Source organism: Pseudonaja textilis, chromosome 4 (assembly GCF_049901715.1).
Source record: "Pseudonaja textilis isolate UNSWEBS1 chromosome 4, rPseTex1.2, whole genome shotgun sequence".
Classification (NCBI taxonomy): Eukaryota; Metazoa; Chordata; class Lepidosauria; order Squamata; family Elapidae; genus Pseudonaja; species Pseudonaja textilis.
The window spans coordinates 93341457-93359638 of NC_141993.1; the positions used below are offsets into that span (position 1 = coordinate 93341457).

Genomic DNA, 18182 nt, shown 5'->3' on the forward strand with positions numbered 1-18182 from the left:
AGGCTGGAACCGAGGGGTCAGCTTCGTGCTTTGGACTCACTGCCACTGATGACATCACCCACTTGGGTAATGAAATGTCTGCCGTCCAGCTCCGGGAGTTCCCCCTCCTCCTCCTCCTCCTCCCTTCTACCCCTGGGGACGTTACCCCACAAGGGAGGGGCCCCTCAACCCAGGCGTCACCCAGGAGAACCTTCAGTCCCGCCCCGTCCACTCCATGGAGCCTTCGCAACCCAAGACCGGCCCAGGCGTTTCCCACTGAGCAGCCGCTGGCCAAACTGGTCCCACGAAGGGAGCTTGGAGCCTGGAGAGCAGACCCTGGGCCGGTGAGGGTGCAGGAGCCGCTAGCTGATCTCGCTTTCCCCCTCCTCTCCCCCTCCAGGATTTGGCAAGTGCCTGATCACAGGAGACCCCCACTACCTGACCTTTGACGGCCTGCTGCACCACTTCCAGGGGCTGCACTCCTACGTGCTCACCCAGACCCGGCCCGGTGCCTCCGAGCGCCTGGAGCCGCTCAGCATTGAAGGGACCAACCGGCTGGCGAGGGGCTCCGGCCAGCCCTCTCTGCTGAAGGAGCTGCGCATCCGCGTCTACAACCACACGGTGGTCTTCAGGCAGCGGAAGAAGCTGGTGGTGAGGGCCCTGCCCGGTTTCCCTGGCACGACGGCAGCCGTGAGCCTGGGCGCTCCCGGGCACTCTCTGCCCGGGGGGCCTGGCAAGCCGCCTCGCCCGCTGCAGCTCCACGGGGCTCCCGGCTCTGGGCGTGGAAGCCCTCCAGGCTTAAAGGGGCCACGGTTGGAGGCTTCCAATGGTCACTACGTGATGGACCCCCCACTGCTTCCCTCCTTTTCACAGGCATCACATGTTAGGGATGCACCCTAGCAGAATCTGCACGGCAGTCAGGCAGGCAGGCAAAATATGTGAGATAAACGTTTTTGTAGCTTACACTCAGTAAAACAGATACACTGTGCTAGTTAAATAGTTTATTCCAGCAAGAGTTTTAGCATAGTCAAAAACAGTCCATATATCATTCACTAGTTCAGTCCGTCCGGGGATTATTCAGTTGCAAAGTCCAGTGTTGAAAAAGAGATCAGTAAACTTACAAATATCAGTCCAGTAATATATCTCCTCGCAGTAGAGATATGAAGAAGTCAAAAACTCCTCTCTTCCTTCAGCAACTCAGCAGTAGGGGAAACACGCAGGTAACAAACCATCAATCCATGCAATCCAGTAATTGTCAGGGAATCGTCAGGTTCTCTTGCTCCCTCTTATGGCGGTTTTACACCGCACCCAAAATTACATGCTTTGCAGTTTTAAAGTGACACACACTTAAACTTACAATCATAGTTTATATATATTATTTTACCCAAACTACGTTAGGTAACCTATGTTATCCCTAACAGGGGTCCATTACAACAGCAGGGGGGGAAAGCGACTGACGACCATTTTTCACCCCTGTGATCATTGCAGCGTCCCCATGGTCACGTGATCAAAACCCGGGGGCTCGGCAACTGGCACGTACTTATGACGGTTGCTGAGCCCCCGATGCTGCCTTTGGAAAGCGAAGGCCATGGGCGCTCTCTCTTTCCCCCACGCCAGGTGGACGGAGTGGCCACTGAGCCCCCGGTGAGGCCTCACGAGGGGCTTCGCATCCAGCAGAGCGGAAGGCAGATTTACCTGGAGTCCGACTTCGGCCTTACAGTCAGCTTTGACGGCTTGGAGAATTCAGGTGAAGCAGCTGCAGCGGCCGGGGGGACGGGGGGGGGGGCTGGCATGGGGGGGTGGGGAGGAGGGAAGCCATCCAAAGAAGACCAGGGACCTCCCAGAGCTGCCCTGGCGGTTCTGGCTTGGAGGAAATCATGAAGGGGGGCTGGATTGGCCTGGGAACTCGGGGATCCCATCACAGCCGCATCCAACCGAACGAAGAACGGCTGCAGGGAGGAATTGGGCATGGCCGGTCCAGGGAAGAGAAGGACCAGGGGAGGCAGGAGAGCCGTCCTCCAATATTTGAGGGGCTGCCCCAGAGAGGAGGAGGAGGAAGGGGTCAAGTTACTTTCCAAAGCACCTGAGGGCCAGCGGTGGGATTCAAAAGAATTTACTGCCAGTTCTGTGGGCGTGGCTTGGTGGGAGTGGCAGGGGAAGGGCCCCACTGACCTGCTTTCCAGCTCCGTTCTCCTGGGCAGGGCAACCAAAGGAGACCCAGCCTTTCAGCTGGGGCTCAATGGGAGGCAGAGAAGAGGTGGGGTTGGCCGGTTCTCCGAACGACTCAGAATTTCCGCTACCGGTGGTTCTCCAGAACCGCTCAGAACCGACGGAATCCCACCTCTGCTGAAAGCAAGAAGAATGGAGAGGAGGAGAGAAGCAACCTGGAATTTAGGAGAAACTTGCAAACAGTGAGGACAATGAACTGGTGGAACGGAAGTTGTCTCCAGAAGTTGTGGTTTTTAGGAAGAGACTGGAATGGGATAGGATTGGGCTGGCGCAGGAGGCTGGACTAGAAGACCTCCGAGGTCCCGCTCAACTCTTTTCTGTCATTCTACCCCTCCCCAGGCATCCTGCTACCCAACAGCTACCGAAAGAACCTGGAAGGCCTCTGTGGCAACTTTGATGGGAAGTACAAGAACGACTTTGCCAAGCCAGATGGCACCCCGGTCAGAGATGTGAACACCTTCGGGGAGAGCTGGCGAGTGCCACTCAAGAGAGGCGCCTCCCGCCTCAGGTAGGGGCCCCTGAAGGCAGCCCCAGCCCCAGCGCTGCCCCTTCCAGAGCAGGCCGAGCCCCCCTTGGCAGGACCACCGCAGCCCCCTCCCACCTGCAACACCTCCACCTGCCAGGACCCCTCCGCCCAGAGGAGGGGCGGCAGGATCCCCGGTCCTGTGACTGGACAGGAGCCTCAGCCGGGTTACGGAATTAACCCGCCTTGGCGATGTGGGCAAGCGGAGGCCTGCCCTACAGTGGAATCCTAAAATCCACTTAAGGGGTACTAGAGGCCATCTAGCCTGACCCCCTGCTGCAAGCAGGAAACCAGCATGCCTGGCAGACGCCTCTGCTGGACTCATCCGGTCAATGGGAGCTTCCCATCTCCCAGGGCGCCGGGTCCTCCTTCCAAGTGAAGGACTCGGCCCAGCCCTCCGGCTGCCTCCCTCTCCCAGTTACTCCCTGGAGCCGGCCAGTCCAAGGACCACCCGCTGTCTGCAGCGGAGCGGGACTCTGTGCCAACGAGTCTGGCCCACTCCAGACCTTCTGGGCCCGACACACTTCCTGCCTCACCTGTTCTGGTCAAGGTCAAATTCTTTCCCCTCCTTGGGATGGGCGTAGCTGGGCAGCCCGAAGCCCTGGGCGCCTTTCCGGCTGCTCCTGCGGGCCGTGCCCCTTCCTCCGAGGGACCCTGCCACGCCTTTTCCCCCCCAGGCGAGACGCCATCGCTGCCGAAGAAGCCCTGGAGGAGGCTGAGCTGGACGTGGGATTTTTGCCCCTTTGCTCCGAAGAGGACATGAAGGTGCACAGCGGCCCCTCCGCCTGCGGCGTCCTGGCGGACCCCAAGGGCCCCTTCCAAGGCTGCTTGGCCCACGAGACCCCCGACCCCTTCGTGCAGTGAGTGCCGCTTTCTTCTCCCACCCCACTGCATCCCCTGTGGGGCCAGGAGGCTTTTGAGGGAGGGTCCAGGTCTGCCCATTTACGGGCTGGAGTGGAAGAGCAGGGGAGCGGATCGTGCCCTCGCCCCCCCCTCCTTCTTCTGGGGGAGGGACGGGTGCTAACTTTCTCCCCTTTGCAACCTGCCCCCGGCGTCTCTTCCGCTGCAGGAGCTGCGTGTTCGACATGTGCAGAGAAGCCAACCGGACCACCAGCCTATGCCCCATCCTGGACCAGTACGCCAGCCTCTGCCAGGGCAAGAACGTCTCGCTGGCCGACTGGAGGGCAGCGACCGGCTGCGGTGAGCACCAGCTTCCTCCTCCTTCGGGGTGCCCCGGGAGGAAGGCTGGGCCTGAAGCCGGCAGGATCCCCTGGCCCGACCCCCCCAGGGTGCTGGGGGCCCCCTCCTGGGGCTGGGGGGCTGGGCTCCCCAGGGTGGGAGGAGGGCCCAGACCAGGCAGCGCGTCTCTGCTCCCTCCGCAGGTCTCCAGTGCCCGCCCCACAGCCGCTACAACCCCTGCATGTCGGCCTGCCCCCCGTCGTGCTCAGACCTGGCGGCCCCTGCCAGCTGCAGCTCCCCCTGCCTGGAAGGCTGCGAGTGCGAACCTGGCTACGTCCTGAGCGGCTACGACTGCGTGCCCTTCCGGGACTGCGGCTGCAGCTTCTTGGGCAAATACTATAAGGTAGGCCCCCCCGCCTCCCCCAACCCATCCCCCATTAGAGGGTCCACTCCCAGGGTCTCTCCCGCCCCCCAGACCCAAACTGGGGACGGACAGAAGCAAACGCCTGTGTTTACGCTCAGGGATGCTCAAAATCCGAGGCGTGAATGTGGAAACGATCAGGCACACCCCTTCCTTGGGCCTTACCCAGACCTGGGGAGCAGGGGGCTCACGGGGTCAGGATGCCGGGTTGGAGGTTAGCCAGGCCACAGTCGAGACCCAAGGGCTGCCAGAGGGCAGAGGGAGCCCCTGTGCTTTGCTCCAGCTCCGCCGGGGACATGAAAGGAGCCCCCAAATGGGCAGGCAACGATCGTGTCGCCAGCTAAGCTTTTCAACCCGGAAGCACCTTAGTGCTTTCAACACCGGTTATCATCGTCTTTTAACAACCCCATAATCCCCTGCGGAGTGGAATCTGGGCCACTGAATGGAGCTAGCGGTGTGTTTACTGGCCAGACGCCCTTCCTGTCCCCAGTGAGGAGGTTTGTTCAGCAGATACATTCTCAGGGCACCCAGAGAGAAAAATACCTACCTCTACCCAGGATCAAACTCCCCGTCCCCCGATTGTGAGGCGAGAGCTCTGCCTCCAGGTCCCCACCGCAGCCCTCCTGCTTTCGACGCCAGTGAGGCAGGGCCCAAATACATCAAGCCCCCCGAAAAAACATCGCAGGCTATTCCTTCTCCTCCTTATTCTGACCACCGCTGCAGGACCCTAAGCCAGAGCAGACCTTCTTCGCACAGAGAAGACCCTCCCTCCCAATGGCCTAGAGCGGTGGGGGGGCTCTTCTCCTTCGCAGTCACAAGCAGGCTGAGCTGAAATCGGCCCTCAGCCCCACTGCTGGTCCAGTTGGGCGTGTGCCTCCGCTGGGGTGCCCCTGGGGGTGAAGTGGCGGGGAGTCCCAGTTCATCCCCTGCTCCCGCTTTCTCGACCAGGCTGGCGACCGCTTTATGGCTGAGGACTGCAGCCAAAACTGCGTCTGCCGGGACAGCTCCAGCCTCTCCTGCCAGGAGGCCAGCTGCCCCCAGGACCATCGCTGTGGGATCTTCAACTTCACCCGGGGCTGCTATCGTGGTGAGTGTTCTGGGGGGGGGGGGAATCCGAGGGGGGGGCAACTGCTGAGCAGCAGGCAGGCGGGCAGGCGGGTGCTCTTCGGCCCTGTTGTAGGTGGTGCAGTGGTTAGAATGCAGCCTCGCAGGCAAACTCTGCCCACTGCCAGAGGTTCGGTCCTGACCTGCTCAAGGTTGACTCACCCTTCCATCCTGGCGTAAAATGAGGACCCAGATGGTTGGGGGAAAGAGGCTGACCCTTTCAACTGCTTAGAGGGCTGTCAATGCACTGTGAAGCGGCCTATAAGTCGAAGGGCTGGCGCTTCCTGTCCCAAAGGGACACCGGCCCCTTGTAGCCATTGTCACCCCGGCCTGAGGGTCGGGGGCTGCCCCAGCTGGGAAGGCAACCCGTTTCCAGGCCCCCCCCCGTGTTTCTCCTTTCTGCTGCAGCCAACCCCTGCCAGCCAAATTCATGCTTCAACAATGGGACCTGCGTGTTGGATGAGAGCCCAGATATTTTCCACTGTGAATGTCCGGAGAATTACGAAGGATTACTCTGTGAGATACAAGTCACGCCAGCAGGTAAATACACACACACACACATACCATCCAGGGCTTTATTTAGCGTGTCACACAGGCCTCTTGTCCATCCCAGACATTGTTTCCACTCCAGAGCAGAGCACATCGGGCCCACGTTTTTAAGCCGTCCTATGTGGGTGCTGGCTGTTCTCTTGGTGCCCCCGAAGAGAGGAGGGGTAGCTGCATGAATGAGGGGTGCTTGGGGCTCTCTGAACTTGGCGGTTTTCTTGCAGAGGTTGCATTACCCAAGCTAGGTAACATCATCAGTGCAGTGGGGTGAAAGCAAACCTCCCTCCTTTCTAGCACTGATGACGTTCCCTAGTTGGGTCATGAGACGTCTGCAAGAAAACCATCGAGGGCAGAGACCACCAAGGAGCCCTCAATTCAGCTACAAGGCTACGAAGCTCCTCCTTTATTGGAGACTATCAAACAACTTCTCAGCCTGGTCTCCAGGCAGCCCTCAGGTCTCCGGGGGGCTGGGGGTCATCCAGTCCTTTCCTAGGTTGGTCGAAGGGCTGAATGCTGCCCCTCAGGGCAGGAACCTTTAGCCAGCCTTCTGCTCCCTCCAGGGCCAGGAACACGGGGGTGGGGGGTGGGGTGATCAAATGAACCCATTTTCTGGGCTGGTTCATTAAACCAGAGTTTGGCCCAGACCAGCCGAGCTTTGCAGCCCCATGGAGCCCAAAGGCGTTGCTGGCCCGAACTCTGCCAGTCCTCCCCCCCTTGCGGCCATTGCCACCCCAGAGGGAGGGTTGGGGGCCGGCACAGCCGGGAGGGCAACCCGTTTCCAACCCGGCCTTCTCCTTTCCTGGGCAGCCGACCCCTGCCAGCCTAACCCTTGCCTGCATGGTGGAACCTGCGTGCGGGGCAACAGCAGCTCCGAGGGCTTCCACTGCGAATGCCAGGAGAAGTACCAGGGGAAACGCTGCGAGGACCAGCCAGAAGGTACACAGGTTCTCCTTGATTGGAAAGGGGGGCCCTCTCCCCCCCCCCCCAGGCTTTAGAGAGCCTTCTGCTCCCTCCAGGGCCGGGAGCGGGTCCCGGTGACCGAACAGACCCGGTCTCTGGGCTTGCACACCGCCCCCAACCCCCAGCCATCCCGGCCAATGTCGCCTTTGCCCGGAGCAGCCGAGCTTTGCGCGCTGAGTGGGCCCATCGGCCCCTTCTCTCCCCCCCAGATGATTGGCGGACCCCCTTCTACATCGCGGTGGGCGTGGCGGCCGGCGCCGTCCTCCTGGCCGTGGTGGTCTCCGTCCTGGCCTGCTTGTGCACGCGCAGGTGAGTCGCTCCGGCCCCGCACAGCGGCGGCCGCGTTGGGGAGCAGCGCTCTGCGGACCCTTGGCGGGCGGGGGGTGCGAGGGGGCTGGGGTCTCCCGGGGAGGAGGAGGTCTTTTTCCTCGGGTGGGCGCTGCGCCCAGCAGTGGAGAGAGGAGGGGAAGGGGGTGACGGGGGGGGCAGAGAAGAGTGCCGACCCTCCCACAAAGGATCGGAAAAGGCCCAGCAACTAAGGCCGACCTCTGCAGAGCTGGGGGGCTTAGAGCATTGGCTGCTTATTGCCGCCCCCTCCAGCAGCCCCAGGATGCATCGCCCAAATGTTCGCCTCCGTCGGGCAGCAGCACTTTTCACTTGCCCCCTCCAAAGAGCCCCCCTTTCTGATTCCCAGAGCTGCCCTTAAAGCACGAGCCCCCCGCCCCAATCGGGACCACCCTCCCTCGATGGGCCCCTCCCGCCTTCTAAGGCCGGTCTTCCCCCTTTTCCTTGGCAGGAATCGAAGCGCACCGCGCCGGTCGCGGAACTCGGCGGCTGCCCGCAACTTCGGCCCCCTCTCCAACCCGGCCTTTGAGCGGGACTAGAAGCCGGGCCCTCCTCGGCCCGGAGCCCGCCGCTCCCTCCAGCCGCCCCAATAAAGCGAACGGTCTGTGCAATGACTTGTGGCTGCAGCTCGTGGATCCTCCGCCGGTTGCGTCGCTGCCCCCCGCCCCGAGACGCTCCCGCCGCCGCCGCCGCCGCTTCCCTTGCCCGGACGGGGCGCGCCAGCCACGCCTCGGGGTCCCCGGGGGAAACGGCTCAGCCTCTCGGGAAGGGAGGCGAAGCGAGGCGCCCGGGATCCCACCCGAGCCGGTGGGCTCCTCCCGAGCGCCGGTCCGGGCCCAGACTGGGCGCTGCAGGCTCCGCTTTCTTCGGCCCCTCCGTCCTCCGGGGCCGGCCCCGGCTTTCCCCCCCGACTAGGGCGCAGCAGCCCCGCGGGGAAAGGTCCCTTCCGAGCCGCGACGGGCCTCGGCGGGAGAATCGCGGCAGCTGCTCCCCTCCGGCTGCGCGGAGCCGCGCCTCGCCGTCCCGCTGCGGCTCCCCGGCCGGCCCGCGGGCTCATCCCGCTCGAAGGCCGCGTTGAGGTAGGCCCGGTTTCTGCCGCTGCCGCCGCCGCCGCCGCCGCCCGCCAAGTCTCGCCCGTGGAGCGGGGGCCACTTGGCGTCCCTTCCCAGCTGCCGCTGCAGCGCCCGGTACCGGCTGGACGAGCGGAAGCCGCAGAGCGCCTTGATCCGCAGCCAGAGGCGCCGGTTCTGCAGGACGCCGTCCTGGAAGGGGAGGGAGGGAGGGAGGGGAGCGAGGGCTCGGAGCGCCGCCCGCCCTGGAAGTGGGGAGGCTTCGGGGGCCGCCCGCACCTCGCTTCTCCTCGCCTCGAAAGAGCCAGGCGCACGGAGCCCGGGCCAGGCTGCCTCCCTCCCTCCCGGAGGGGGTGGGGGATGGGGGGCTTCCGTCTTGTTGCCTCCCAGGCGGCTGCCCCATTCTTTCGGGGGGGCGGGGGGGCTGGGCGGACAGGGAAGGAGACCAGCCCAAACAGGGCAAAGGGAGACCCTCCCCCTTGCAAGGCTCTGGGGATGAGTGAGGCTCCCACTTGGGGAGGGGAGGAGAGCAAACCAACCCCCGGTTTGGAAGGAGGGCAAGAGAGGCCAGGGAGATCATCCATCAAGACACCCCCCAACCCCCCGTGGGACTCAAGGAGGAGGGAAGAGTGTTTGGGGCCAGCTAAAGGCCACATCTCCCGCCCCATCTGGCAAGAGAGGGGGGAGGGTCCTGAAGCCAGCTCCCACCCTGCAGTGTCGTTTCCCCCCGCCCTTCCCTGCCTGAGCCCCAGGAGCCACCTGCCTCCACCCCTGCAGCCCCGGATCTTTGCCCTGGGAGGGAGGGAGGGACGTGTATCTTACCTCCACCAAGGAGGAGACCAGAAAGAAGACCAGCAGCATAATCAGCACGTAGACCCTCCAGATGGTCGGGGTGCAGAGAAGCTGTGGGGGGGCGAGAGAGGCTCCCCATCAGTTGGCCTTGCTGGCTCCCCTCCCTCCTCCCTCCAAGAGAAGCCAGTTCTGCCCTGCAGGGGTTACCCAAGATTCCCCTCTGGCAGGCCCCCTGCCTGCTCACCTCCATCCTCTGGTAGACCCCCTCAAGGTCGGCAAAGAAGAGGAAGAGGGAAACCCCCAGTTGGAGGCACAGTAGGCCAGAGAAGATATCTGGGGGTGGAAAAGGCAGAGGGGGGACTCCTGTCAGTCCTGCGGAATGCCTGGTGCCCTATGGAAGGATGGGCAGTTACATGGGGCATCAGACCCATATGGGGGGGGTGAGAGGAGTTCAAAGAGCAAAGGGGGTCACTGGCCTCCAATGGCCTCCCCAGGATAGGAACTCTAATGCCCGGGGGGGGGGCCATATGAGCACCCTTAAGTCAGTGGGTCAAGCCACAATCCGGTAACAGTGGAAAGCAGAGACCAACAGGAGAGAATCTCTGCAGCTCAGGCTCGAGGTGGGGGCTCCTCGGGGGCTCTCTGAGCTTGGCCATTTTCTCACACACGTTTCAGGACCCACCTAGGTAACACCATCAGTGCTAGAAGGGGGAGGGTCTGTAGATGGGAGGAGGAGGAGGAGAGGACTGCGGGGTCCTTTGGGTAACGTCACCGGTGCTCTGATGCCTTCCTGAAAACCTTGGGCCCCCTCACCCTCCTCCCGGGCCAAGTGGGGGGCGAGGTGGGAGTCGCTTTTGCTACCTCCTGCCTGGTTCTCCTTCCTCACTCCGGCTCCGTCCTCTCTTTCCCTGTGACCCACCCCGAGCAGCCGGGCCTCCCAACAGAACCGTCTCCCTGACGTCGCTTCCACAGTGACCTCCCTCCTGCCCAGCCCACCCCTCCCAAGCCAGCCCAGGGGGGGAGGAGAGGGCGGGGCCCCTCGCTTACAGTTGGTGTAGATGGGCTTCCGGAAGGGCCTCCCCTTGGAGAAGATGAAGGCGAAGGCAATGCAGCTGAGGGTCACCAGGGGCCAGAGACTGGTGGTCTCGTAGCTCAGGACGGGGTGTCCCTGCGCTGTGGCGTTGGCCGTCCCGTTGCCTGGGCAGGCGGTCTGGTTCCCCAAAGGGCACCCGCTGGAAGGAGGGAGGCAGGGAGGGTCCCTGAGCACCGGCCCTCCCTCTCCTCCCGCAGGCTCGTCCAGCTGCTCCCCATGAGCCCCTCCAGCCAGGCCAGGCCAGACCGGGGTGGGGGGGAGGGGCAGCAGGCCAGGTCCCTGCATTGGAAGGTCCTCCCAGGCCCTCCCCCCTGTCCGTGTGTGTGTGTGTGTGTGTGTAGAGGGTGTCAACGGGTGGGCGGATGTGTCTGCGCACTCACCAGTGGGCCCGCAGCTGCGAGTACCAGGCCTGCCGCTTCACGCAGAGGAAGGCGAAGAGCTGGAGTAGGAGGCTCAGGGCCGCGTTGAAGAGGACGGAGAGCAGAGTGGTGGGGAGAGCAGCCGCCCGGGGGGCCGGTAGGGAGCCAGCTTGGGGTGGGCCTGGGTCAGGTTCACTGGGCAGGCAGAGGGAGAAGGTGCCAGGGGAGCCAAGGAAAAGGGAGCGGGGGGGGGGGCTTCCTACCCCACATTCCTCCAGGCGTGGGGCAGTGGGGAGCGGGAAGCGGAGCGGCCTGATGCCACCAGCCGCCTAGTGCCCAGGCAGAGCCGTTCCTGGGGGTGCCCGTGCCCAAGAGAGAGGCCAGCAATGCAGCCCTGGCACTGCCGCTCCTGGCGGGGCCAAGGGAGGGCCAACCTGATGCCAACCGGGTGGCTTGGCACAGCCGTGCGAGCAAAAACTGGCAGCTGGTTTCAGAGAAGATGCCCGGCTTGTTTGGGCATTTTGTGCCAACCCAGCCAGCACGTTCCGCCTATGATGGCCAGGGAATCTCTTGGCCCCCTCCTCCGGGGGCGCTTACACCCATGGCTGAATCCAGGTCGCCCACAACCATCCCAGAAAAGCCGTTTCAAGCCCCCGTTGTGTGAAGGGGCCGCTGGAGTAGGGGCAGCCCCTCCTGCTCTGCCCTGCCGCTCTGCCTGGGCCTTGGGCGGCACCTCCCCGGATCCCCAGCCGGCATGAAGGCAGCCCCCTGTGCCCCCGGGGCTGAGCTGCTTACTTGTGAGGCAAACTGCAAGGGTGATGCCAATGTCCTGGATCAGGAACTGGTAATTCCCCAGGATCTGCAGTTGCTGAAAGGGAAACAGACGCTGCCAGGCAGGCTTTTCCCATCGAGCTTCACGGGGAGATTCGAATGACTCCCACATAGCGGCCGCCTGTTTTGAGTCACCTGCCGCTCCCCAAAGTAAGAGAAAGCCCCGCCTCCCTCCGGGAACCCCTGAAGATTATTGGTAACGATGGGAAATAGGTGGGAGACATGGGTGGGGCTGTTTTCCCCAGGCTCCCTGTCCCGCTTCCGAGCGTTTCGTCCCCAGGCTGCGTAACCTCATCCTGATGTTTCTCTGGGCTGGTGGGGTTGAAAGGTGGAGAAGTAGGATTGCTCAGAGAACACAGACCACCCCCAATGTCCCTGGAGATGCCCAGCGGCCGAGGTGGCTTGACGTAGCCTGCCTGGAGACCCCAACTCTTCCTAGGGCTAAAGTGCTTGTAGAAGACGGTTTTGACATGCACTATACACGGGAACAACAGTGCGGAGAAAATGCCTCCCCCCAGTGTCTACGTTTGCCTTGAAACTCAGGAGAAAAAAACCCGGGATCTCAGCCGCCCCCTGCCCTACGGACAACCCTGCCCTGAAATGGGCCACCGCAGGGGGTGAAATCCATCCCGGAATTGGGACGGGGGGGGCCGAGAAAGAGCCGATCGGGTCAGAGTGCCCATAACAGGGGACTCGGCCGATTTCTTCACTCTGACAAACGAAGCCAAAAACGGTCATTCGGGCACACATTTATACTCCTTCAGACTTTGTATTTCGTACGCTGCATTTTTATCTTAACGTGATGTGAATACCGGTAGTCCTCGACTTGCAACAGTTCCTTGATACTGACCGTTCAAAGTTACAATAGCACTGAAAAAATAGTGTCTCATGACCGTGTTTCACGTAACCTTTTAAGTTGGAACCTCCCAGTATTTTTCTGGCATGGAAACGTCCAGCCGTCCGGGAGTCTCTGCGCTTGGGGGTTTCCTGGCAGACATTTCTCCTAACCCAACTAGGAAAGGCCCTCCGTGCTTGAAGGGAGGAGGAGGAGGAGGAGGAGGAGGAGGGCCCAACTCCCAGATGTCTCTGCGTCCTCACCCACTTAGAAGCGCTGTCCCCCCCTTGGGGCTCGTCCCCAGCACCGCCCCATACCTACCCAGTAAAGCAGGACAGTAGCAATGAACTGGACCAAGCCGTAGAGCGTCAGGTACTTAAACACCGCAAAGGAGGCCACCAGAGACGCCCGGCCCTCCCTGGCATCGGAAGAGGAGGGGAGGGGAGGGGAGGGTTAGTAGAGGAAAGCAGAGGCCCCCTTGCTCAGCCCCCACCCCACTCCCCCCCCCCAGGGAGGAAGGGAGGCAGAGGGCAACCCGGGAGAGGAAGGGAGAGGAAGCGGTGGGACCCAGTGGCTCCTCTGCTGGTCGGGGCTCCAAGCCAGCTCTGGAGGAAGAGACACCCCCCTCCCCATGGGAATAACAGAATAACCCAAGAGCAGGGTTGGGAGGGACCTTGGCGGTCTTCTAGTCTAACCCCATGGCCAGGACGATGGGAACACAGGGCTGGAGGGGACCCTGGATTCCCTTCCAACCCGCTCTGCTCAAGCGGGAGGCCCTCCGGCGACCCCGGGTACCTGATCAGGGCCGGCACACACTCGATGTTGGGGATTTGGGAGGTGAAGGGGGAGGCCACGGAGGCCTCCTGCTCCGAGAGGGAGATCCCAGCGTGGGCCATTTTCAGGGCCTGGGGAACAACAACAGGAGGTCCCCCCTGTGAGGCATGGCGGGGTTGGCAGCGGAGGCGCTTCCAAACCTCCTCTGGAAAGGGGGCAGCGTCCGCAGGCTGGTTTTGCCCGGATGCCTCCAATTTGGGGGGACAGGACAGGTGGAGGGGCAGCCTGAGCGAGAACATTCTCCCCTCCCCCAATAAGACCCAGAAGTTTTCACCTACCCCACAGTCGTTGGCTCCGTCCCCACACATGCCCACATAGTAGCTGGAAGGAGGAGGAGGAGGAGGAGGAGGAGGTTACTTAGTCTCCCCGGGCAGAGACCCCCACGGCAGGCGTTCCCTGCCACCTCTGCCTCCCAGGCCCTCCCTCCGGAGTGAGAAGGGGGCTGCCACCCTTCTGGGGGTCCCAGGAGGTCTCTGCTTTCCTGGGTGGGCCGCCCCTCCCTGCTCCTCCCCAGCTCCCCTCTGGCCTTCCGGGGGGCTCTGGGTTCCTCTGCTGGACACCTGGCCTGCTGCCCCTCGCCTGCCCCTCCCTGCTGTGACCTGGGGCTCCTTCTGGGGCAGGCGGGCAGGCTGGGTCCCGGCTGACACTTTCACAGCGGCCCTTTGGGGCCCCGGTCAGGAAAGAGGGTCCCCAAGAGGTCATCAGGAGCAGCCCTTTGCAAGCGGAGGGCCAGCTAAGCCGGGGGACCCCAGTGGGTGCAGGTGGGAGCCCCTCCCCCCTTCGCCCTGGATCACGAGGAGGGACCCACTCGAGTTTCTGGAACTCTTCCACGAGGTGGGACTTCTGCAAAGGAGACATCCGGGCAAAGACAGTCCCGTTCAGAAGCACCTGCGGGAGGAAAGAGGCCACGGTCACCCAGATGGACGGAAAGGGTGGACGGGAAGGCAGGTGGGGCCGGGGGCCCTGGACGCGTCGGGGAGCAAACCAAGAAGACGAGGGAGCCACCCCGAGGAGGGGCCCCTCCCTGCTCACCTTGGGCAGGAGGCTGCTAAAGTGCTTGGCCAGCACCTGGTAAGACGCCCCACTCAAGACAAAGTGGAAGTTGCCGCCCTCCTCTTGTGCGCTGGGCTCCTCTAGGGGGATATGGGGGTCCCGGGAAACAGGCTTTGGTTTCCATGGAAACAAAGGAACCGAGACGGAGCCAGTTAACGATGGTTGCACTGTCCCCAGATTGCCAAAGAAACTTCCTCTCCGCTTCCTCCAGGTCCAACTTGCCAGCTGCTGCCCCCCAATGTCACAGGGGCAGACCCACATCCCCCTCCCCCTCCCTCCTCTGAAAGCAGGACTGGTTATGAAATCTAGTGATGGGGTGGATCCCCAGGAGGGAGCGGGGGCAAGAGACAACTCAGAGAATTTGTGTGGGAGAAAGTGGCCAAGACGGCTCCTCCCTAACAGTTCCCAGAGTACATGCCTTGGCTTAGGGGAAAGTTAGAATGCTTTAGTCTGGCAAGATTCTGTCTAGAGGGGAGGAACCATTAAAAAAAAACCACATCTGCTTAGAAAGCTCATAACGGGCCTTTCTTGGGTTTGGCACCTGACACCCTCCAGTTTGAATCTATGAAGGACCAACGTGGTCTTCTCCTGAGGAGGTGATGAGGAACGTGGCCAGCCTGGCCCTCTCCTGGCCCACAAACAACCCAGACCAAGGCCCTCCTCCTCCTCCTCCTCTTCTTCCAGGCCCTTCCTGCTCACCTTCCTGGGCCACCTCTCCTCTGGGCAGCTGCCCTACCTGGTCTTTGCCCATGATGAAGGGCGCCGCCTCCTCCTCCTCCTCCACCAGCTGCCAAGTCACAGATGCTGGGCAGGAATCCCCCAGTTCCTGGGCCTCCACCAGGACCACCTGGCTGGTGCTGGGAAGCATCCCAGAGCTCTTGGCCACAGTGATGGCCGTCTGGAGGTTGTCGCCTGGGGACAAGCGAGGCTGAGGTGAGGGGGCAGCCCTCAAAAGGAGACACGCTGATCACCACATCTGGAGCTCAACAGGCCAACTCTCCCAGGGGCCCAGCATCGCATCCTGGGCAGCAAAAGCTCAACCACCAATAAAGGGGAATATCTGCAGCGCAGGCTTGAAGTGAAGGCTCCTGGGTGCCAGCGGTGGGATTCAACCGGTGTTACTACTGGCTCGGTGAGAGTGCGCTTTGCACCTGCGTGTACAGCATTTGCAAAAACCATCAGCTGTGCCGCCTGGACAGCTGACAGGTGCCGCATTTGAAGCGCCTTTCCCGCTTTTTCAACCTGAGGTGCGCCGCACAAAGCAGCTGAGGTTGAAAAAGCAGGAAATAAAGGACAGGTAAGAGCCCGGGCGGGCAGGTGGGCCAAACAGATGAGCAGAAGGTCGTCGCAGCGAACCAGTTTGGTGTCAGGTGCTCTTCAGAGCTACCGATTCTATAGAACCGGCTCGAACCGGTAGCATCCCACCCTGCTTGATACTTTCTGAGTCTGATGGTTTCCTTGCAGATATTTCATGACCCAAACTAGGGAACGCCATCTGTGTTAAAAGGGAGTGAGGGAGGAGAAGGAGAATTGTGAGGTCCTTGGTGGTCTATGAGCTTGGTTGTTTCCTTGCAGATGTTTCATGACCCAAATTAAGCAACATCATCTGTGCTGCAACCAACAACCAAGTTTAGAGAAGGGCCGAGGACTCTCCCAAAAGTCCGGATCTTCTTTAAAATAACCAGGAGGTTGGAGCCCAAATATCTAAACATGGGCCAAGATTCCAGCGTTTCTCCCTGGCAGCCCAGGTCAGAAGAGATCTGGGAGGGTCCAGAGCAGCCCCTTCCCACTGTGGCTTCAGAGACACACACCCCCACACTCACACACACACACCCATGATCCTGAGAGCTTCACTTCCGGTTTTGGAAGTCAAGGAATGTGGGGAAAGTCTAGGAGGCACTTCTGGAACTCCAAGGCAACGTTCTAGGACCAACTCTTCATACGCTACATAAATGACCTCTGTGATCATATCAAGAGCAACTGCGTTCTCTTCGCTGACGATGTAAAGCTATTCAACACCACAGACAATACTGCTACCTCCAAAAAGACCTTGACTACTTATCAGAATGGTCAAACAAATGGCAACTTCAAATCTCAAGAAATAGATGCTCTGTCTTACATGTTGGCAAAAAAATCAAAAAATAAAATACAAGCTGAATGTCAAGACCTTGTTGAGGATCCAAACTCTGTCAAGGACCTTGGAGTTCTCATCTCTAATGATCTAAGTGCTAGAGACCATTGTAACTACATAGCCAAAAAGGCGTTAAGAGTTGTTAACCTAATCCTGCATAGCTTTTTCTCTGGTAATATCACACTACTAACTAGAGCATACAAAACATTTGCTAGACCTATACTTGAATACAGCTCATCAGTCTGGAACCCACATTACGTATCTGATATTAACACAATTGAGAAAGTCCAGAAATATTTCACAAGGAGAGTTCTCCTCTACTCATTGCAGAATACCTTATGCCACCAGACTTGAAATTCTAGACCTAGAAAATCTAGAACTACACCATCTTCGGTCCGATCTAAGTATAGTACATAAAATCATACATTGCAATGTCCAACCTGTCAATGAATACTTCAGCTTCAACCATAACAACACAAGAGCAAACAATAGATACAAACTCAAGGTTAACCGCACCAAACTTGATTGCAGGAAATACGACTTCAGCCACAGAGTGGTCAATGCCTGGAATCCTCTACCTGACTCTGTGGTTTCTTCCCCAGACCCCCAAAACTTTAACCTTAGACTGTCTACTATTAACCTCCCCTCTTCCTAAGAGGTCTGTAGGGGGCGTGCATAAGTGCACCAACGTGCCTACTGTCCCTGTCCTATTTCTTTTTATTTTTCTCATATGTATCCATTTCATAGATTCATAACTAATCGCTTGACAAAATAAAATAAATAAATAAAATAAAACTGAAGCTGTTAAAGGAGGAAAGGAAAAAGGGTGGGGGGGGAATTGGGAGCGGAGGAGAGAAGACCTGGCTAGTGGGCAGTTCAAAGCAGCCCCTGGAATGGGGGAAGGGATCCCTGGGAAACCTGCCACCTGAGAAGAGCCCGGCTGCCTCTCCCAGTTCCTGACCCAGAAGGCAAGTGGGACAAGTGAGAACCACTCTGGACGATGACTTGGACAATCCCGGAGGGCCCCTCAGCTGCTGTGCAAGGGCTGAGCCCCCCCCACTCCCCGCTCCCCCTCCAGCTGAAGGCTCCCCCTCCCAGCACACCTGTGACCATCACGCTCCGGATGCGGGCCTGGCGGAGCTCCTGCAGGACCGGCCGGGTCTCGCTCTTCAGGCGGTTCTCCATGACCAGCAGGCCCAGGAAGGTCAAGCCGGACTCCAGCTCCTCCCTGTGAGAAGGAGAGGCAGGGAAGAGTCGATGAGGGTTGTCCTTCACTCACCGAAGACAGCGTGCAGAAGAGCAGAGTTGGAAGGGACCTCAGAGGTCTTCTAGTCGAACCCCTTGCCCAAGCAGGAGAGCCTTTACCATTTAATGGCCACCCGTCTCTTCTCGAAAGCCTCCTGCGATGGAGCAGCCACAATCTCTGGGGGCAAAAGCCGTCCCACTGGCTCCTTGTCCTCCATGGGCCTCCCTGGAGCGGGCCCTGTTTGGGGGCCTTTCTCTTTGAAGGAAAGGAAACTCAGCTCCCACCGTGGCAAGGGAGAGGAATATATGCAGGATATAACGGGGTGGGAGGTGCGCATGTGAGCTCCAGAGGTGGCCCGGGGGGGCATGGTGTGTGCTGGGACTGAGAGATGTGCAAGCATTTCCTTCTCCCGCCCACCCTGGAGGGCTCCAAGAAGAGGCTGGGCAACCATTTGTCCAGAACCCGGTGCTGCAAGGTCTCCTGGACTGGAAGACCTCCAAGGCCCCTTTGAACCCCGAGAGGCCGGCTTCTAGGTCCTGCTCTCCCTCTCCAGCTGCCTGGGACAGAGCTACAATCCGGAGAAGCTGGGAGGATACGAGCCGGAGAGCGGGGCCTTGCCCTACTCCTCCTGGGTCCCCCTGTCAGAGAGGAG

At 60.6% G+C, this 18182-nt stretch overlaps 3 protein-coding genes across 3 annotated transcripts in view; 1 reads left to right on the forward strand and 2 right to left on the reverse strand.

Moving 5' to 3' along the window:
• The window catches only part of LOC113450940 (IgGFc-binding protein-like), a 74550-nt gene extending 66650 nt beyond the window's left edge, over window positions 1–7900 (forward strand). Inside the window, 11 exon segments of the mRNA XM_087933798.1 lie at window positions 380–630; window positions 1597–1726; window positions 2548–2716; window positions 3409–3591; window positions 3801–3931; window positions 4114–4313; window positions 5280–5418; window positions 5844–5975; window positions 6789–6917; window positions 7151–7250; window positions 7738–7900. Coding sequence (XP_087789924.1) covers window positions 380–630; window positions 1597–1726; window positions 2548–2716; window positions 3409–3591; window positions 3801–3931; window positions 4114–4313; window positions 5280–5418; window positions 5844–5975; window positions 6789–6917; window positions 7151–7250; window positions 7738–7825 — 1652 coding nt within the window. The 3' untranslated portion in view covers window positions 7826–7900.
• A 297-nt stretch (window positions 7901–8197) lies between these two features.
• LOC148125957 (putative cation-transporting ATPase 13A5) lies at window positions 8198–10373 on the reverse strand. The gene is made up of 4 exons (XM_087933799.1): window positions 10196–10373; window positions 9393–9481; window positions 9179–9259; window positions 8198–8548 (listed from the first exon to the last, which is right to left on the reverse strand). Exons 2-4 carry the CDS (start codon window positions 9396–9398, stop codon window positions 8198–8200), a joined length of 438 nt encoding a protein of 145 aa, XP_087789925.1. The 5' UTR covers window positions 9399–9481; window positions 10196–10373.
• Window positions 10374–10617: 244 nt separating this feature from the next.
• The window catches only part of LOC113450939 (putative cation-transporting ATPase 13A5), a 31059-nt gene continuing 23494 nt past the window's right edge, over window positions 10618–18182 (reverse strand). The window contains 10 exon segments of the mRNA XM_087933800.1: window positions 10618–10730; window positions 10733–10795; window positions 11396–11468; window positions 12588–12684; window positions 13062–13171; window positions 13379–13421; window positions 13909–13988; window positions 14133–14264; window positions 14917–15065; window positions 17388–17512. Coding sequence (XP_087789926.1) covers window positions 10618–10730; window positions 10733–10795; window positions 11396–11468; window positions 12588–12684; window positions 13062–13171; window positions 13379–13421; window positions 13909–13988; window positions 14133–14264; window positions 14917–15065; window positions 17388–17512 — 985 coding nt within the window.